The 22,758-nt window shown below is 36.7% G+C and overlaps 1 protein-coding gene across 4 annotated transcripts in view; it reads right to left on the reverse strand.

Annotated features, from left to right (window-relative positions):
• agap1 (ArfGAP with GTPase domain, ankyrin repeat and PH domain 1) overlaps positions 1–22,758 on the reverse strand; it is a 200,329-nt gene that overhangs the window by 125,930 nt on the left and 51,641 nt on the right. For 2 of the 4 annotated variants that reach the window (XM_051111854.1, XM_051111853.1), the window contains exon 1: positions 15,491–17,403. The exons of the other annotated variants lie outside the window; for them this stretch is intronic. In XM_051111854.1, the coding sequence (XP_050967811.1) occupies positions 15,491–16,748 (1,258 nt within the window). In that variant the 5' untranslated portion in view covers positions 16,749–17,403. Of the gene's footprint in view, positions 1–15,490; positions 17,404–22,758 lie in introns of those variants that run through there. 4 annotated transcript variants of the gene reach the window in all.

Raw genomic sequence — 22,758 nt, forward strand, 5'->3', positions numbered from 1 at the left:
ATGTCCGGCTTCAGCACGTCACTCCGCACTGTCACACACAGAAATATGTCAACAACTAGACTTTATCGTTAATATTGCGGGAAAATTAATTCTTATTGTGGGGAAAATTATTACCGGTATATCACAAACGATATTGCCCATCCCTAAACATGTTCTTCTAATAATTTGTTTAAAAAAAATTAGTCATTTACTCTATTAGCAGAGCTTTTAGTAAGACTTTATTTTACGGTCTCTTAAATAGTTGTGTATTAGCTGCATAATACTAGAATATTAGCCATTTATTAGTATTAATTATACACATATTAATGCCTTATTCTACATGACCTTATTCCACATTCCTAATCTTTAACAACTACCTTACTAAATATTAATAAAATTAGGAATTTATTGAGACAAAAAAAGTCGTAGTTAATAGTGAATAAGTGTTCCCAAGCTTTTATTTATTTATTTTTTATTTATTATTATTATTTTTTTTTACAGGCGAGCAAACTGACCTTTTTTCCCCACAAAAAAAAAAAAAAAAGCAAATTAATCAGAATCACTTGTGATTCAAATCAGAAAATCTGAACCAATACCCAGTCCTACTGCCACTTTCACAGTTTGATTGACAGGCGATCTGACCAATCATAACACCGAATCTGCCATTCTGTGGCAGCCGAACAAACCAAACAGGAGAGTACAATGGACATCAATGTACTTAAACTTAAAAAAATGGTGTGTACTGACATCTTTTGTGGTTGAACCAACATACTTTCTGATGTTCATTAATGTTTATTTTGTGCTATAACTAGTAAAGAGGAATAGATCATAGGTTCACATGCTGCTTTAACTGAGGTGCTACGGCGATCCGTCACAACACATTAAAGGGCCAAAAAACAGTACTTAATGTCCAAATTTCTTTAAAAAGGCAAAATTTTAAAGCTGAGACTTTGTTTCACACCAAAAGAAACCTGCTTTGTCTCATCTGTCAGCACACTGTCAGCACATCACTTTTTGTAGAAACATTTCAGTCCATATAAAGCCACCGTTTCTCACAAGAACCGACAGGACAGACAGGAAATCAACCTTATTAAGACAGGTAAATGACAAGAACAGCTTGAACTGCTAAGTACACCTGCGCACAAAACCAAAAGACAAGACAGGACACTTACAACGCACAAGAATTTATGAAGATAAACAGAATATTGTGGAACTCTGTGGTAATCTCAAGAAATTTGACTGAACATGGTAAGTATTCTCAAGCTGATTGTCTCTTGTCCTTTCCTATGATTATCATGCTCATCTACTGCCTGAACAGGTGACACCTGCAGCACAGCATAGAAACGCCAACTGCTCTCCCACACACAGAGCTGTGAATTCCTGATGCCACACAAGATGTTCTTCCTTCTGATCCCACTTCTGGATTTTAGCCACAGAAATGCTTGGGTGCTGCTATCGGTTCTATGCAGCTGCAACACACTCTGCGAAAACATGCAGATGTGGCCTAATTTCCTGGCACAAGTGCCCTGGCAGGCACTTACTGTATTGGGCTGCAGAACATGAGCATGAGAGGTGGCAGACCACAGCTGTCCTTCACTGCAGAGGTGACAGACACAACGCAGGGTAATTGTGGTGCAACCAGAAAAGAGACAGAGCTATGCAGTTAATGCTTATGTATAATGATGCAGTGAAATAAAAGCAATGATACTTTCTTATATAATAAAAACAAAGACAAAAAATAAGTAATGTAAAAAAAAATACTTATTTATACAGTTGAAGTCAAAAATTTCCATCCCCCTTTCAGAATCATTTAAAATGTTAATTTTACCAAAATAAGAGGGATCATACAAAATGGATGCTTTTGTTTATTTAGTCCTGACCTGAATAAGATATTTCACATAAAATAAGTTTTCATATAGTCTACAAGAGAAAATAATAGCTGAATTTATAAAAATGACCCGGTTCAAAAGTTTACATCCCCTTGATTTTTAATAGTGTTGTTACCTGAATTATCCACAGCTGTTTTTAGTTTTTTTTTGAGTGATGTTGTTCATGAGTCCTTTGTTTGTCCTGAACAGGTTAAAAAAATGTTTCAGGTTCCACAAATTATTTGGTGTTCCTAGCATTTTTATGTATTTGAGCCCTTTCCACAAATGACTGTGATTTTGAGAAATAAACAATAACATGCATTTTGTATGATTCCTCTTATTTTGGTAAAATAATTAACATTTTTAATGATTCTGAAAGAGGGATGCAAACTTTTGACCTCAACTGTAAATTTTTTTTATTTATTCAAGTATTCATTTAATTTCTATATATATTTGATAAAAATTAATTTCTCATTATTTTTGCATTATATCTGCAAAATATTACATATGGTAGGCCAATATGTTACATTTTGATTTATAAGTGTTGAATGATATAAGCTGCTTGCTAAATTTATTACCCAGTTTTTTTGGGTTTTTTTTTTTTTTTGCATGGATTTATTTTAAAATCATTTATTTCTAATTTAAATAACATGTAAACTAAACATAAATTTCATTGCAGTTTGTGTTTTTCACTATTTACTCTTTAAAAACTGTGCTATTATATACCATATTTCAGCTTTTTGTTGGCCATCAGCCATGCTGCTCTCCAAAATGTATGCATTAGGTATACATTTCAGTACACAAGATATTCATTTTCTGTGTTTCTGGAGAATTGAACTCAATCTTGGTGTTCACAGTGAAATGCTCAATGATCAGTTAAGCTGCTGGAACGCTACAACACGTACATTATTCTGCTAGAACGAAGATGGGAACAGCTGTCTCTCTTCACCTCCACATCTATTTTCCCAACTCTTGGGTAGCCAAATCTCAGCTGGCACACCCAGGCGGGCTTTCCCCACCTCCGGTTTCACATTCCCAGGCAAAATCTCACCGTACTGTCCCTATCTTCCTTTATTTTCCATTTCATCCACAGATAACAGGACAGAAGACAAGCAGACACCCATGGAAAAGACATAACATAAAAAAAAAAATAAATAAATAAAATACAAGAGTTCTCCACTACAACTCCTCACAACACCCACACAAGCAGACAGACAGATGGGAAAAAACTCATTCAAATCCCAGGGCCGAGTAAAGCAGTGGGCAGAACAGCAGTTCCTATGCAAAACAGCAACCGACAAATGCTCCATCTGTGAGGGACATGTTCTTACTACAGGTCAAGTTTTGCAGTTTAACACACAAATTAAATGGACCATATCCTACATTTCTACATCAATTGATATTACTGTTAGTCTTTTTTTTTTCTTACATCAGAAAGTCATAATTAAGTTGTACATGACCATTTTTTACACCTTCTTTTAGAGATCATCTGATATTGCACTACAACAAATAGTAGGTTATTCTTCTGTTTAATTGTCCAATACCCAGTAAGCAGAACTTACAAGTTTTCTTCTATAATATAGACTAAACTAACCTTTTTTTTTAATAAAAATGACCCAGTTCAAAAGTTTGCACCCCCTAATTCTTAAAACTGTGTTATTACCTGAATGATCCACAGCTGTGTTTTTTTTTTTTGTTTTGTTTTGTGATAGTTCTTCATGAGTCCCTTGTTTGTCCTGAACAGTTAAACTGCCTGCTGTTCTTCAGAAAAATCCTTCAGATCTCACAAATTCTTCGGTTTTTCAGCATGTTTGTGCCTATTTCCAACAATGACTGTATGAATTTGAGATCCGTCTTTTCATACTGAGGACAACTGAGTGACTCATATGCAACTATTACAAAAGGTTCAAACGCCCACTGATGCTCCACAATGCATTAAGAGCAGGGTGGAAAACTTTTTAAAATTTAAAAATTTAACTTATTTTGTCTTCTAGGAAACATTTAAATATCTTCTGTACCTTCTGAAGGGCAGTACTAAATAAAAAAATATGATATTTAGGCAAAATAAAAAAAAATGTGCACGTCTCTATTTTGTTCAAAAGTTTTCACCCGCTGGCTCTTAATGAATGGTTTTTCCTTATGGAGTATCAGTGAGCATTTGAACCTTTTGTAATAGTTGCATATGAGTCCCTTAGTTGTCCTTAGGGCTGGGCGATAATTCGATAACGATAAGAACAAAATAACAAACTTGAACGCGCAAAAGACACGATATGTGAACGGCTCCGTCACACGAGCACTAAATAGCGCTGTGAGATCTAGTGTGAAACACTTGAATTTAGCGATGAACACAAATGACTCTGTGATTCAAACTAGTTTAAAGCTGTGTGCAACGAGACAGTCAGAAGGATTTTCAATCTACACATCCCCATCATTTACCATAGATTTACTGTTGTAACACTCACTGCACCATGGTATTGTGGCAGTAATGTGAGATATTCACATTGAATTTTATTACAATGGTAATGGTATATAATTATAGTATGTATGTATGTGTGATTAGCTATAGCATGTGTGCATTTATACTGAATGTTTTTAGACTACCGTTTTTCATACAATTAGGCTACCTATAAAATCATGTAGTTATATTTTTACCATGGTATTGAGGTACCATCATGTGTGGTTTTAACTGTGTAGTTGCTATGGGAGACCAATGCTTAATTTAAAAAAAAAAAAAAAACTGGGTCAGAATAAATGTAACCATCTAAAACTGAGGTTGCTACAGTTTTTACAGATGTCACTGTTTGAAAATGAAAAAAATTTACCTCTGCATCCTCAAGCTACTATCAAATGTGCATTTCTAAGAGACAAAGAAGTGATATTATTATTATTATTATTATTATTATCATCATCATCATTATCAGACAACCCAAACCCATTTCTTGATTTGAAACAATATAACTCATTAGAACATGCAGAAATTAATTTTTATATTTAGATATTTATTTTGTTAAGGAAAATTAATGGTCTGGCTTCTACAACGTCCACTTTGGAGCAAAAATCTGACTTTAAACTGGAAAGAAATAAAGATTTGACATTTATCGTGATAATTATCGATATCGACTGATATGAAAAAAAAAAATCGTGATAATTTTTTTGCCCATATCGCCCAACCCTAGTTGTCCTCAGTCTGAAAACATGGATCTCAAAATCAAAAAAATAAAAATAAAAACAAATCTCAGATGAAAACTGAAATTTCTAAAATTGAAATAAAATAAACGAGAAAATATAGAAAATATATATAAGAAAATATAACATACAGAAGATATAAAAAATAATAGTGTGTTGATTGGTAAACTCATTTACAGGCATAGTTCACACTGTTGTTTATTATTGTGTGACAAGTTGCTGAATAATAAATGTAAAAAAAAAACGTGGGTGGTCATCTGTTATTGTGCACATGGTTTGTGATGTAAACACAATTACAATATCTAATTGTTTTGCAGCACACTTTTTATAGTGCTATAAACAAAAAAGTAGAAAATCTTGTTTTACATGAGACATACCTCTCATTCTGCTCTGAGACACCATCTGGACCTCTGACTGACTTTATGACCTTAAAAAGCAATGCATAAAAGTGCTGACCAAAAACAAAAGTGTTGTGAGGTCAGGTTGGGGACAAGGAATTGAGTCTGTCTGATTCATCTAATAGGGGAACTAAACTCTGTGATCAAAATGATCATATTCATCTGTACTCACGCAGCTGTCTAACCACATCTAAATAACAGCTACTGAAGCTCTTACACACACACAACACGGCCCAATGTAAAATTCTAGCTAATGATCATGACAATGGTCTACAAAGAAGCCTGCAAAACTCCCTCCCGCTGTTTAGCATCTGGTTTCTCCGCGCATGTGGCACAGCTCTAATTTATCCTCTCGCTCAGACACAAACACACACACTGACCTTAATACCAGCTTGGATCACATCAGAGTCTACGAGAGTATAAACACTGAGGTAGTAGAATGTAATCTGCTTCCAAACACTCAATAGTCGTCATAAAGCTGTCAGGTTGCCTGCTCTATCTTCACACGGATATCTCAGTGTCTTACACACAAGCAGGTGTGTATTCAGCCACAGCATGTGTTTAATGGGATCGTGCTGTGGTGTCTGAAGGTAATGAACCAAAGAATGGGATGCATTTGGGTTCTATGAAGACCCTGCTGATCTATATACTAGACACTTAATTAACCCAAATGACAGATAAACACTGCTGTACATAGAGCTGCATGCAAAAACAGAGCACGACCAGTGGAGTCTGATTCACAAGACACATGAACTAACGAATCCTTCATTAAATTAATTCACTAAAGCAGTTAAAACGCTTAAAGGGATAAAAATTATCTCATTAATTACTCGCACTCATGTCGTTCCAAACTGAAAACGTTTAGTGCTTCGTTCATCTTCAGAACACAAATTAAGACATTTTTTGATGAAATCTGAAAGCTTACTGACTCTACATAGACAGCAACGCAACAGACACGTTCAAGGCCCAGAAAGGTAGTAAGGATATTGTTAAAATAGCCCATGTGACACCTTAATTTTATGAAGCTACAAGAATACTTTTTGTGCGCAAAGAAAACAAAAATAACGACTTTATTCAACAATTTTCCCTTTTCCATGTCCGTCTTCCATGCATGTTCAAAAGAGTACCACAATTTACACTAAACTACACTACCAGTCAAAAGTTTTTGAACAGTAAGAGTTTAAATGTTTTTAAAGAATTCTCTTCTGCTCAACAAGCCTGCATTTATTGAATCCAAATTACAGCAAAAACAGCAAAATTCTGAAATATTTTTACTATTTAAAATAATTGTTTTCTATTTGAATATATATTTTAAATGTAATTTATTCCTGAGATTTCAAAGCTGAATTTTTTGCATCATTACTCTTCAGTCTTCAGTGTCACATGATTCAGAAATCATTCTAATATGCTGACTTGCTGCTCAAAAAACAATTTTATTATTACTATTATTATTATTATTATTATTATTATTATTATTATTATTATTATTATTATTATTATTGTTTAAAACAGCTAAGTATATTTTTTTTCAGTTTTTTTTTTCATAAATAGAAAGTTAAAAAGAACAGAATTTATCTAAAATAGAAATCTTTTGTAATATTATTAATCAATTTAAAGCATCCTTGCTAAATAAAAGTATTCATTTCTATAATTTCTTCTGGACTGGACTGGAGCAATGATGATGAAAATGTAGCTTTGATTACAGGAATAAATTACATTTTGAAGTATATTAAAATATACTATTTAAAATAGTACAAATATTTTACAATATTACTGCTTTAGCTGTATTTTGGATCAAACAAATGCAGGCTTGGTGAACAGAACAGAATTCTTTAAAAAAAAAAAAAAAAAAAAAGACTTTAAAAACTTTTGACTGGTAGTGTAAAAAAGAAACAGCATTGCTTGCATTTATAAAACAACGATAAGCACATAATACATAAAACCTAATTCTCAATTACTCAAATTGTCATATTTCTTTTATAGTAGTTTAAAATTTTCCATTAAAATGGGTATAAATGATAGAATGTTAGAAAAAAAAAATTAGATTTATTGTGATCAATTGTAGCTTTTATTGGCCACCCTAACATTCACAATAAAAATTCTGTGACTCCTCTATGGCCAATACTAATACATCAATGATATCTGTCCTTTTTTTTTTAATTATATCATACTGTATTACAAATAAGTTGTTCTGTTTGGCCGTTAAGTATTAGGACCAGGACATTTATTTTAACCAGTTCTACCTACAAACTGAATGGCAAATGCTACTGAAAGATTTTTACATATAGTGTTGGCTAATAAATATTTAATGCCATGAACCTGATGGTTACAGTGTTTACTACTTTGTGTTTTTAGCAACTTCTTTACTTGTAAAAAATACTATAAGCATATCTGTTTATGTTACAGATTTATCACATTCAAATGATTTTCATCTTGATTCATTTGAAAAAGATTTCTAATTATAGCTATCAAATATTATGCATGCAGACAAACTGCAATTCTTCAGCAATATAAAATGTACAGAAGTCCATGAAAATATCCGGTGCACTGCAGGTTTCTATTTTTGTGTTCTCGTCATCCCTCATCAGAGAAAATGCTATATAGTTACTGAAGGCTTGTAAGCACATGTGCATGTCTGTGTTTGTGTAGTGCCCATGCTCCACTGGTCAGGTCAGTATTATTGCCTAAAGCTATAACAGTCTTTCTCCCTCTGTCATAAACACAATACACACACACCATATGAATGTGCATCGCTAAAACATAAGCAGAATCGACACACTCGTTCTGTAAACCGTGCTCCGACTTTCCGTGACCACTGTCGAATCTAAAGTCAGACTGCAAAGGTAAGACACATTAAACTTCTTCATTAAACTTTAAATAGAAGGATTTAAAGGATTCCGTGCCTAACAGCGGCTGTTTCAACTACCACATGGTGCATACAGGCAGAGACTGACCTACAAAACACAGACTGCAGGATGAGTGCATCTGAGTTTCAGACGTGGTCCACTCCACCCCCCAATCCCTGTTCACTCGGTTAGGGCTCGTTATTTTTACACAGCACTGCTTCCGCTGTGGAACGAATCCAGGAGCAGCCACAAAAGACTACTGCAAAGATGTATACACACACACACACACACACTTATTCTACAATCCCAACTACTAGCAGTGAACCCGGGAAGACTCTCTTCTCAATAAAAACACTCATAGATGGCCATTAGGTGTTGCTCAAGCAGGTGATGCAGGTTTGAGCCTGGCCTGCAGTTAGTCCTGTTTTTCCCCTACTACTCCCAGTTGTTCTTTGCTTTCTCTATCCAATAAAACCAGCATGTCTCAACATCCAACTTCTAAGAACACTGACCCTCAAACACAAAATAATTCATTCCTTTAGCTCAATCTTTCTCCTTTACTTCCTCATTTCATGCCACATGGGAAACAAAAGCCACATTTAGTTTGTCCCTGCTGTGTCTTTGTTCTAGAGTGGACATTCTACAGCACACTGCAGTGATGACAGCTGCATGGACACAGTACAACTCAACAATCCACCTCTGGCTGCAATCCACAGTGAGATTTCTTTCACATTATGTGTCTTTTCTTCAGAACATGTCCCATTTTTAAAAAAAAAAAGAACCAGAACCAAATGATTTTCATGACTTTTGGTTCTGTTAACAGTTCCAAATGCATTCTTCCACTGATGTGGACAGAACACCATACTGAAATATTTTAACAGTGTTTCCTGCCCTACTATTCAGCAGCCCTACAAAACACAGAGTATAACCAGTGTAGGCCAATTCTTGAATGAATGGCTCTTAAAGCCTGTTCACACTGTTGTTTGGTGCAATCAACATTTTCATTTGAGTCCAATCAGACTAATAAAAACACAACACGCAGTTAATGCATCAATTTTTTAATCTCCTTTCCGCTGGACTCCAAAAAAAGTAGGCCAACCAAAAAAGACTCATACTGTTACATGCTCAAACAAAAATCAGTTTGAAAGCATGTAAATATTGTTTGGCTTACTTTCCTCTGCCAAGTGGGTGTCAGAAATAGTAAAAGTTACCCTTGAGTACTGCTGTATTTGAGCTTCTACATATGCATTACCTACCATCAGAGTGAATTTTGCATTTTTCATTCAGTTTGCCTGCCATTTTGAATTTTTTTGCATTGATCTGAACAGATAAATAGCATGCAAAAACCGAACCAGATTTTTGTGCCAAACATCCGTGTTGTTGAGAACAGGCAACAAAAACACACAGCGCAACACATGCAGTCTGATTCCCGAATGAATTCCTCTTTTTAATGCATATAAAATTTGATTTGTTATATCTGGTCTGCTGAAATCTAGAATAACTGCTATGAGCATATCTTTTTTTAAAGATTTCTCCCTCTAAAAAACAACAATAATAATAATAATAATAATAATAATATAAAATATAGCTGCAAGGAGCGATTACAGAGGTTCAAGCACTTTAAGGCATTTAAGCACAGATGAAAAAAAAAAAATTATGTAGCAAGCCTTTTTTTATTTTTTTAAAACTACAGGCAATAATTTGCCACAGAAATATTATGTTTTGTAACATTTATGATATGACACCAGCTGTGGTGTTAAAACTTTAAACTTAAACATTTTTAAACTTTAAAACTTTCCGTGCTTGTTTAGAATCACCTGTCGCATGTGCTCAGCAGGTTTTGTGAAGTTTTGAGTTTTCTTTTAGGCTTTATAGGATTTTGGGTAAATTTGGACAGGCCCCTTTTCTAAGCTTCTATAGCTTCCCAAAGGGTAAATTTCTACTTTTCTTCTGATAATTACTGGGCTAGAGTGTACAGTTTTTTCCAGATTGAGCGAAAAACCTAGGACTAGTTTGCAGAAGTAGATTTTTACATCTCAATCATTTAACAAACAATTTAATTGACAGCTGCGGTTCTAGAGGCAAAGCTGTCCGGAATTAGTATCAGATATCGTGCGTATGTGTAAAAAACTGTGCAAAATACAATCGGTGACCAAACTTAGTCGCCCAGTGGCGGCCATGTTTTCATATATACGCAAATTTCCCTGAAGACACTTGTGGCACTTCGAATCAAGACCGTGCACAGCGATGTTTATGTTGGACAAATGGTTGCACAGTTATAGCCAGCCCCTCTTATAGCACCACCAAGTGACCAAGCTCTGCAATTTTTTCCCTGTGACCTCAGACTGAGCTCTTCCATAAGTGTTCCGATTTTCGCAAAGATATCTCATTCCGTTCAGGAGTTATAGGCATTTTACTAAAAGTGGCCCTGCCCCTTTCGAAGGTTTTGGCACCCCTTTGTGATGGTCCAAGGCTCAACTTTTTTTTGATAATTGTTATTTATTCTCCAGAAAATCTTTCTGCACTGGTTTGGTTCCAATTGGGCATAAACCTAGGACTAATTTGAAACGTAGGTTTGTCAAAAAAAAAAAAAAAAAAAAAAAAAGGAGAATAACCAAAAATTTTGCTCACGATCACTGTAGTGCCCCCGTCAGGCCGATTGGGGCGAGCCTTGGTCACATTGTAGACAGTGTGAGTACTACTATCCCTCCAAGTTTTAAGTCTCTACGACTTACGGTGTGGTCTGCACGATCAGTTTAACGTGCTACGTGCTCAAACCCCAAAATATTATAAGAATCGTTGATGGAATTCTTAGGGAAGTGTTAAATTCTTCCTTGTGTGTCAGTGTGCATTAGAGAATGAAAAAAGTAGAAAAAGGGGGCATTAAGAAATCAGCAGAGTAAGAAAATGTTCATACTCAACATGTTTTTCTATTATTTTTCTTACGTAAACATGCACTAGATAGATGTCCTTGATGCGCTCATGTCTTGCATCTTTTGCAGCATCTCAGAGTGCCGCATTTTTATAACGCAGTGTGAATTTTTGAAAAACGCAACTTTTGAAAAAGAACTCTTTCTGTGTAAATGGCCCCTAAGATCTTAAAAGTGTCAAAAAATACAATATTTAACCACTTCTTGAAGCAAAACAAGTCCAGAGCATTGTCTGACTCAGTGTCACTGACAATGACTGTCTGCAAAAAGACCATCCGACTTCTGTCTATGTGTGAGTGTATAGACAGTCTGCTTCCATTCCACTTCAGACACTTGTCCCATGAGAAGCTCCAGCCATGCTCTTATCACGTCCAGCATGTCACAGTTCCACATGCAACCGGCATTACTTCTGCATGGCTGTAGATGTAGGTCATACACACACATACAATCCCACCCACCCACTCATACCTGACACCAATAGATGGCTCGTGTTGAGGGTGGGGCAGATAGTCACAGTTCAGACCCTCCAGCCATCCCATTGTATACACTCTTATAATATACAAAATTTACCAAATTCACCAGCAACAGCAAGCACCTGATCAGAATACTGAAATGGACACTCTTGTGATCACACTGTTCCAGAGGAAGCTGAGAGTGAGTTCTATTTAAACACTATCCAATGACTCAATATAAAAAACACTGGCGCCTCCATTACTTCCTCTAGCCACTTCAACCTAAGAGCATCAACAATATACGACGGGTTATACAACTTCTGCTTTTCATAAACATTACATTTTATTGAAACATAAGACACTAAGCGAAAAACATACAGATCTGTAAGGTGCGGTCACATTTACTGCTTCTCTGTAAAATTTCTCAGCTAAAATCCCATCATTCCAATAGAAATCTGAGCAAGTGGGATTTTTTTACATGAAAGTGACAAACTTCCCCTACACAGATTTCTCTCATGTTCAAGTTGCGCAGATCAACAGGAAGCTGCTTGCTTTGAAATTGACTACTGCTTCATACATCTCTACACTACTGACAATGGGCATCCTTTTGCACACTCATGTGCCCCACATGATTTGGAAAAAGAAAAAAAACCTCGACCTGTCAACCACAATGCAATAAACATGTCTAATGGAATCCACCTTAGATTTCTTTGGTACTTTAATGAGATTTCATAACAGAGTCCAGTTCATATATTGGGACGATTCAATTCTCGAGTTCAACACGCTAAATCAAATGTGAATAACCGCACACTAGAGGGGAAGACTTTCAGGGAATTATCACTTAAATATTAGTTTGTTTATCATACAAAGCTACTGTCCAAATTCAGAATACTTGGAATATAGCGCGAAAAGTTACACAGACTACTTTTATGATGTGTTTACGTTGTTTTTGCACCCTACTTGTAGCTTAAAGCGATAGTACGCCCAAAAACGAAAATAACTTTTATTTAATTATTTTTTACTTTTTGGGTGAACTATCCTTTTAAAGTTGCATCCACATTTACTGTATTTTAATGTAAAAGAACAAATTATACACATTGGCAAGAGCCAATGATGTCGATTTTAATTTAAATTTTAGTTGGATTGTCGCTTTATAGCCACATTGAAATTCTTCTATAATTTATGGACACTAATAAAAGCCATGTTAATCTAAACAGTGCTTCTACAATGAATACTAAAATCGAAAGCAAAAATTGTGAACTCTGGGGTGTAAATCAAAAACTTGAAGAAAAAAAAAAAAGTGATTTTACTTGTTCTTTCAAGTGGCATTACAAACACAAATCTAACAACTCAAAATATTAAGGTGTACAGTGAATACTTTTAAAATAATGGATATTATGTACATATTACATATGGATATTATGTATGATGTACAGTAGGGACCCCCAGGGCTGTAAAAAGACAATTTGGCTACAGTATGTGCACAGAATCATTATTTCAGGTTTTATCTTTATACACTAACAGATGTGTGCAGATGTACGTTGCCTGGGATGTGCAGTACAGATCAAACGCCCCAAACAAATGAACACTGTGTGTTACTTATTTTGTGTCTCTGAACTACAGCCAAACGTTTTCTCAAAAACTGCAACACTGACTATAACATCCTTCCTTCCAAGTCACAGTCATCCTTTGAGTGAATAACTGCCCAAATTAAACCCTAGAGCTCTGTAAACAGATGTCTGAAATTTAACTTTTACTTTTTTAACATGGTTCCACTTCTTATGAATGATTCTTCATTCTGCACATTCAAGTTATAGGACAGCAAGCGCCCTTTGAGGACATCAGTTGCCTATAAACAGATCCATATGCAGGACCCATCTGGGAATATACCCTGCAGGACAATATAACGCTGACTTTGCAGTGCCATCTCACATCCTGCTCGCACAGAGCCAAATGAATGAAAGTCATACTTCATCCGGCCGCTAGCTAACACAGCAATGCTAAGCGAACTGAAGTGAACTAATGACTCCAAGGTTGCATGGCGAGGATACGTCAGAGCTGGCTGAGTCATGAAACAAGCAACTAGCTAAAAATAAACGTCAAAGTAGGTAGGTGTGTTCCTAATGCCTAGCATAGTTTTACTATGAAAGCAAAAATGAAAACCATTCTAGAAATGCAATCAATTAGAATATGTTGATTTGTTCACTGCAGTGTTAGTGTTACACAAATTACTAATATCAACTAAAATCATTACAAATCAACTATATTGTAAAACAAACTTCTTGTATGACATTCTATATTATGTGGAAAACATTCTGGTCACTTTTTTGATTATAATGAAAGTGAATAGGCCTTGGTGCATCATGCACAAGGTGCAGAGAAAGTACAGTGTACTTCATAATCACCTCCATATTTTTACACTTTGTATAACGCCATTACAAAATATCAGCCCTGAATTACCTGTTTAAGAGGAATCTCAGCTAAAAACAAAAGAATGGACAGCGTATCACTAAATAGTTCCAGGTAAAGAAGTGGTGCTCATTTAGAAGGAAACATGACACTGCTCTAATATAAGATGATCATATAATGGGCAAGAACGTATTTCTTCAGAAAAGTCAGGAATGCCTCTGGAATCTGAGGAATGTGGAAACGGCTAATTAGCTAAGGTGCTGTCTCACCCCACAGACACTAAAGGTTTTACTACATGCCAAGTTACGGCATTAGCGCTGACCTGATCATTAGCACCGTCATATAATAATCCCTCTGCTGAGTTACATCACTGACACAAACTTGAAAAAAATTGAAAAAAAGACTGCATCACTGTATTACAAAATAAAGAAATTAATACTTTACAAAGAAAGGAATTGTTACTATCCTGTGTTAAGATTTTTAATTCACTAATCTTTGCAGGAACAAAGCATTTTATTTATATTTTTTAACAAATGTACCAACATGTGATATTACAGTTTTAAATCACAAGCATATGTCACAATTATTCAATTTTGACTGAATTATTTTAACTTAAAACATTTTTTTGTATTTTATTATTTTAAAGGTTTATACACCTAATTTATACACCTACACCATTATTCTAATCAGCTGACTTATTACCCAATAAATATTCTGTAATTATATTGTAGTAAGAGGGGATCCCTTAAAAGGAACAAGATCAAAAGTTCAAAAAACCCTGTCTAAAAGGTATGTTTTTCAGACAGAGACAATCTGTCTTTCTTGAGGGGCTGCTGACCTCACAGTTAATAGATAGTGTGCGTTAATTCATTCAAATCTCTATGAAACTCTACAGTATCTACAGCAGCTCCACATTACCATATTAGTAACAGAAGAGGGTGGTGGCCTTAACTGATGACCTTCTGTCACCAGTAACACTGACAGTGAAATAATGGATTCAAAACAACAGTGAAAAAGGCGTATGTGTGAATAGCGCAACCTACTTATATTAACTCCAAAAGAAAACAGGAGTGGGAGAAACTGTCACTCTGACATTGTGCATTACCAGCAAAATATATAAAGCAGGCTAACAGAACGGATACAGCACTTAATGAGGGTTTTTACATTCACGGTTCAAGAATGTAAACACTCACCGTGGCAAACAAGGCTGCCAGCTCTCCGAGTAAGCTGCAAGCATGCAGCATAATGAAACACAAACACAGGCGGCCCGCAAAGTGGGAACTAAACATCACCTTCCTGTCCAAAACAAACATGCATCCTCTAACCCCCGTCCAAAGCCCACAGTAGCAAACAGAGCATCCTCCTGCCTCATAACATGTCTAACATGAAGCCAAAAAATAGAGGAAAGATAATAGCTATTACCGTCTGGTTGGCATCCGTTAACACTTTCTGTGCTTGACTGCGAGTAGCTCATTTCTGATCTCCGCTGACTTCCAAGTAGGCCGTTCTTCCTGAGAGCCCGGTTGCTGGGGCTGCTAAGCGGCGTGGACGTCCCATCTCGCTTTGAGAAGATACCGCTGAAGAACCGAATGAGTTTACGTTCCTGCCCGCTGGAGCGGGAGCCTGTCCCTCTAATGAAACCCTCCTTTTCCATCAAAGACTTATCCGACAGCTTGAGCAGATCACTGTTGTCCAGCGTTCGATTCTTCCCCTTCATCCTCTCCCTGCGGCCTAGTTCAGTCACAGAGTCAGTTTTGCTCAGGACCTCACCAACATCCAAGGTGTTTCGCTTCTCAGTGGACTCTGATTCAGTGAAAGCCATGTTTTGCAGAACCACGCCGGCTTGGTTTTGACTGTTCTCTCCGTCGCGGCCAATGCAGCCCGAGCTGCTGTGATGCTTCTCCTTGGAAAGCGCCCGTATGCGGATCAACTCGCCACCCGTCCAGTGGCGAAAGCTGAAACTTCGCCGCAGTAGACTTGGGTGCCTCTTCGCCGGAGGAGTTTCAGGTGCTGGTTTGGGTGACTTCCCATTCCCCTTCGCCAGCAAAGAAGTGATGCAGCTCTCTTTGGCTGTCTTTCCAACTTTGAGTTCCTCAGAGGTCTCATCAGACCATGTACTGACCGGTTCCTCAGTGCTTCGAGAAGTCTTGAGGATTTTCTTTCGAAAGCCTGTTTTTTCTTCACTAGCAGCAGCTGTGCTGCAGATTTCTCCAAGTTCAGCATCACATTTCACTCTGTCACTTTCAGCTACATCTTCTGCCTTTTTGTGCACTACTGCCCCATTTTCAATAACCTTGCTCTGTCCGTTCTCTGACACGATGCACGTTTCATTTAATTCCTTGTCTTTATGTAAAGATCTCCTTGAGATTTTTAACCTTCCCAACTCTAGATGTCCAGTGCTGAATGTCCTGAAGTTCCTCATGTATGAGTGTGCAGAAAATTCGTCCGTCTCGTCCTCCACTTCTTTCAGTTCTTCCAGCGGGGAGCTGCGCTGAGCGTCAGCGGCTCCCTCCCGGCGGTACGCGCTGACTTTCGGGTTCTCCAGCCGCCGGTGCGCTGAGCCTCCGCCATCCTGCAGTGTTTCTTTTTTCACTAGTGTCAAAGATATCCGGTACACGGTTTTTCTTTGTGGCGTACCCCGCTCCATCCTTTCCGGGTAATTACCATCAAGTAAGTACATTCTTCAGTAACCAAATCCAAGGAGATGAATTCGTCAAATGTGTTTCTATCGTGTCTTTACCCACAGCTGGTGATTTCCAAAGCACATAATAATAATAATAATATTAATAATACCAATAAAACACAAAATCCGCTCAAAATCGCTGTGGTGCGCAAGATCCAAGTTATTTTTTTTTTCTTTGCTGTGCCGGTGCGTTTTTCAGACTCTCGTTTGACTATCTGCGCTTTCTAAAAATCCTAAAAGAGCTCCAAGTAGCCTAGACGTCCAGTGCAAAGCCAGTCCTCATGTTCACAGAACATTTGCCTGAAAAGTAAAGTCCGGCTTCAAATTCCTGTTTCCCGCAGCGAGGCTTGTCTGTCTGGGGGGAAATGTTATTGCAACACTGTCCTCCTAAAGCAGAAGAGTGTGGTCTTCCCTATTGTGCCCGTGCATCCCCCGCCGCGCAGCCAGCTTGCTCCTTTGAACCGGACCGGGCGCGCCTTTGTTTCCCGCCGCTGTGCGTTCCTCCTCTCATTCAAATGTAGCATGCACGACCCGAAACTCGCTCTTCGCGGTATGCAGAACGAGAGTCCCGGGAAACGAGACAGACAGCCGCAAGAGCTACGGATCCATACCCGTCTCTCTCCTCTATCTGCCCCGTGTGCTCAGTATACACACAAATCATCCAGTCAGAGCTGAACAAAAACCCGGAACGGATTCTTCAAGACGCGTTCTACTCTAGTGCTGTTACATGCGACTTGCATCATTTATTCAGATTCTCATACGGAAAATATGCAATAAATCAATGTAAAATACATTCACGCATTAACCAGGAAAAAACAAACTCATCCTACGCCATTTTTTGTCATTACCTATGTAATGTTTATTATTGGCGCCTAAGGGAAATACTAAACACAGGTTGTAGTTGTGAAGGTAAACTCCTGTATGCATAATTATAAACCTACGCCGTGGCACACAAGCTGTGCTTCACATAAATCTAACTAAAACAAAAGCCTGTGTATTTGCTTTGGTGTGTCAAGATAAACATTGAGCGTTAGTTTGAAGTGAATCTACTCCGCTGGGTAATCCACTCCAGGGCGTCGCATTAGCCAGCAGACGTGCGGGGGTGGGGTTTCCACGTCTCTGTCCATCAAAACCTTTAAACCCACCCGGGCTCACAGGAGAAAGAAGAAACACGCTACAATCCACAAAGTACTTTTTTGCTCATATGTTATCGTTTAAACAGAGTATATATACGAATACCCTGAAGTAATGGTTTGTTTTATTGATGCTTCAGCACTTAATTAACAAAAAAGCATCACTGTGTGTGGAAAATGAAGGCTTTCACTGAATGGAATTCAGGTCAGCATTCTATTTCTACAATTTATTAGGTTTACTTAAATTATTGGAAGTTATTAAATCGTTCTATAGTTCTCAGTTCTTAACAGACTAGTATATACGGACTAATCACATCACATTTCATAAGCAGTCAGAACACACTTGGGGTAGAGCAGCACTTTCATCTGCCCTCCGGCCACCTCTCCATCACCCCCTTCACTCTGTGAGGAGGGAGGTGTGGGTGTTGAAGATTACCCTCTTATCTTGCCGCTCAAATCCCTGTGTCTTCCTTTCGCCTTCATACTCCAGCCTGACATTTGTGGGATCGTTACAAAGATTTGGGCGGATTAGAAAAGGCTCATTAGGTTCCATTCTGTACAGCTTTTCTCAGCATCACCTCTCCCCTGCCCTCTCCCTAACTTAACAGCAGAGCCCCACCTGCCCCTGTGAATAATAATTTAAGATATAGATACTTGTTGTTTTGTCAAACCATAAGAGTTATTAACATCATTGCTATGAGTAGAATAGTTTTGACTTTAATTTCAAAGAAATTAACTGGCATGACTGTTTAACATACAATATTTCCAAAGAATCAAAACAAATCACAAAATGCACTTGCGGCTTTGTGGATCTTATGCACACACATTTTTGCGTTTTAAAGAAATGTGCCAAGTTCTTAGAAATGTAGTCTTTGTATTCATGTTGGTTTTAAATAATTTTGAAAAAAACCATACCATACTCAACAAAAGTTTCAATTTAATGACCCCAAAAATGTCCTGTGGTTTATCTATAAAGTAAAAAGTAACAACATAAAAAACCTGAATTATTTTTTTTCTCTACAGTTGTTGTTTTTTTTTTTTTTCACGCATGCTTGTTTTTCCATATTTATCATATGATTCTGATTTAGCAGATAAAAGATTCTCAAATATAAGTAGTGACAAACATAATTATTTTAATATTTATGCAAAAAAAAGTTGTTAAAAAATTAAGAATTTTGTTCTTGTAATAAGACATTTTTCTTTTTAAGATTTCACAGTTGTATCATGTTGATAATTTTTGCATTATGACCCCCCAAAAATAATAAAATGATTTTTAAAACTCTAATTAAAAACTGATCATTATAGAAGATATGTGACCCTGGATCACAAAAAGATTAAGGGTCATAAGGGTTAAAATTTTCTGACAAGCTGAATGAATAAGCTTTCTATTGATGTATGGTTTGTTAGGACAGGTCAATATTTGGCAGAGATACAACTGAAAATCTGGAATCTGAGGGTACGAAAAAAAAAACCAAATATTAAAGAAAAAAAAAAAAAAAAAAAAAAAAAAAACACCTTTAAAGTTGTCCAAATGAAGAATGAAGTTCTTAGCAATGAATATTACTAATCAAAAATTAAGTTTTGATATATTTAAGGTAGGAATTGTACAAAATATCTTCATGGAAGATGATCTTTACTTAATATCCTAAATATTTTCGGCATTAAAAAAAAAAAAAAAAAAAAAAAAAAAAAAAAAAAATAATTATGACCTATACAATGTATTGTTGGCTATTGCTAATATACTCATGCTACTTTTGACTGGTTTTGTGTTTCAGGGTCACATATGTATTTAAACCATTTTATGCATGAATTGGATTTTTTTTTTCTTATATTCCACAGCACTAAAAAATGATTTCCGACATGGATTCACACACCAAATGTGGTCCAGTTACTTCAATTCTACTCCGATTGTAGAGCTTCAAACCTCTGCACCAGCGAGACTATAGAAAATCCATTTAAGTAAATTATACACCTCCGTACACGACGTTGTCCGACTTCAAACGTGCCTCGTCCTTTCATCAAAGCCACAGCACTGTCATGAAGAGATGCAAGCTTAGAAGCCTAGGTATGCACTACACACTCTTGATGCAACACATCGCCCTTCACATGTTCTATCATCAGTGTGACTGCATGACTTCATATCTCCTGAATACTTTAACACAGAGAATGGAATATAAAACAGGCACACCCCACGTTACATATGAAATATAAAACAGAGCCTACACAGAGGTAATGGCGAGAGCATCAAGCTTGTTTCTACGTTTCATATCACATTAATCTTTCTGCATATTTTTGCATGCAGCTGAATAAAAATGACGTTGGAGTACAGTTATTTTGAACGGCATGTGGCACCGCTGGGTGATCTGGAAGCCTGACTGATTGCAGAAAAATTCTCCAGTGTAAGATTTCCCACTGCATGCCATGAAATGAAAGCAGAGCTGCTTGCACTAGTTACAAACACTGAGATTTTGCCTAATGGGTCTTCAAAACAAATGTTCTCAAAAACTTTTTGGAGAAAAGCCTCACACCATGCATTATTCAACTGCACCATAATAATGCACTAAAGAAATTTTATACAAATACAATCTGGTTTTATCTGAATTCACAAACTGTACTATTCTAAAAATAACACACTTGGAGCTCATGCTCACAAATTTAGAGCACTGGGGGAAAAAAAAAAAAAAAAAAAAAAAAAGAGCTATTTCAAAGTGAACATTGTGTAGAGTATTCTGGACCCATCTTTGCTTCTTTTTTATTCATGGCCAAGAAAGACACAGGAATCTGATAATTGCAGGCCAGACTGTGAAAGCTGCTTTAATGAAATGATGTTTCAAGAGCCCTGGTCTGAAGAAAATGTACCGTGTGAGGAACCACCTGTCATCACAGCAGGCGAAAAGAGCCTACACTGATTTAAAGGAGAAGTCCACTTCCAAAACAACAATTTACACATTTACTCGCCTCCTTGTCCCAAGATGTTCATGTCTTTCTGTCTTCAGTTGTAAAGAAATTATGGTTTTTGAGGAAAACATTTCAGGATTTTTCTTCATATAATGGACTTCAATTGTGCCCCCAATTTTAAACTTCCAAAATGTAGTTTAAATGCAGCTTCAAAAGGCTCTAAACGATCCCAGCCGAGGAAGAAGGCTCTTATCTAGCGAAACGATCTGTCATTTGTTTTGAAAAATAAAAATTTGTATACTTTTTAAGCATAAAAGCTTGTGTAGTACAGGCTCTGGAATGCACGTTCTTGAATGATTTGTTCATTTTGAACGGATCTTTAATGTGACTCAGGAAGAACGAGTCTTCTCGGGGAGTGATTCGTTCAGTCGCGTATGCACAACATCCTATTAGGTTCTGTACTGGAATTAGTTCACCCGTTTCGAGTCTTCGGGTTTTTCGAGTCATTCGTTCATCTTATGGGGCTGTCACGTGATGAACGAACGACTCAAACCCGAAAACTTGTCAGATAAGAGGTGAGGTGAGCTAATCATACACTAAAGACCCAGGTAAACAATGAAATAATCTTTTCTGTTTCTTATAGCATTACAGTTTTGTCTTGTTTGTAGTGTGATCAACGTTTATGTAAGCAGTAGATGTGTTAGGAAAGTAACACATAACATTTTAATTATATTTTGCTAAAATGAACGAAATGACTCGAAAAAAGATTTGTTCATTTTGCTGAACGAGACTCAAAGGTCCGAGTGGGTAAAATGATCTGAACTTCCCATCACTTCTACGAATCACATCTAAGTTCATCGTCCGTGTACTCCGTCTCAAAAAGGTAGAGAATGGCGAAAAACTCCATCTTATTTTCTCCTACAACTTCAGCATCGTCCGACATTGTTGTAGCTTTTTGTTTGTAAACAGCGTTTGACTTACTTGCACTTTGTTAGTCTTTGCACGTTCGCTTTGTAAACACTGGGTCTGTAGTCCCGCGTGACCTTTTGACGTGATTCAATAGTACGTAGTGTCATGAACACGCATCTCAGTCTGTGCTACACGAGCTTTTGTGCTTAAAAAGTATACAAATTTTTATTTTTCGAAAAGACCTTTCTTCGTCGGCTGCGATCATTTGGAGCCTTCTGAAGCTGCATTTAAACTACATTTTGGAAGTTCAAAATCGGGGGCACAATCGAAGTCTATTATATGAAGAAAAATATTTTCCTCAAAAACCATAATTCCTTTATGACTGAAGGCAAACATCTTGGATGACAAGGGGGTGAGTAAATTATTTGCAAATTGTTGTTCTGGAAGTGGACTTCTCCTTTAATGTGCTTTGCGAGTGGTTTGGACTACAAATATACTACCAAAGTAATTCTCACACATTTACCATGAAATAAACCAAAATTGTCGATTAATCACATACAAAAAGTTTGCCTAAGAGTTTGCTTAATATATGTGGGTACGGTGTGTAATTATTATGCATTTATAAATACAATCACATACATATATATATTTTAAAAATAATTACAAGTATATGTATTTACTAGGGCTGTAACGATAATCGCACGATGTCGTGAGGCGCGTTTAGTCAATGAAGCCGGTACTTTGATTAGTAGTAAGCCGTAAAGCACTGACAAGCTACGCCAAAATCGCGCGCAAAATCGAATCGCGATTTTGGCGTAGCTTGTCAGTGCTTTACGGCTCTGTGTATTACTTGCCGCTCCAGCTGAACGCACGTGATGGAGCTTTACTACTAATCAAAGTACCGGCTTCATTGACTAAACGCGCCTCACGACATCGTGCGATTATCGTTACAGCCCTAGTATTTACTATAATTTTTATATAATTTATATTCTATATAAATAAAATATTATGTACATAACATATTTCTCTTAAATATATACATTAATTTGTGACCATTTGTATATACA

This window comes from Labeo rohita, chromosome 6 (assembly GCF_022985175.1).
Source record: "Labeo rohita strain BAU-BD-2019 chromosome 6, IGBB_LRoh.1.0, whole genome shotgun sequence".
In the NCBI taxonomy this organism is placed as follows: domain Eukaryota; kingdom Metazoa; phylum Chordata; class Actinopteri; order Cypriniformes; family Cyprinidae; genus Labeo; species Labeo rohita.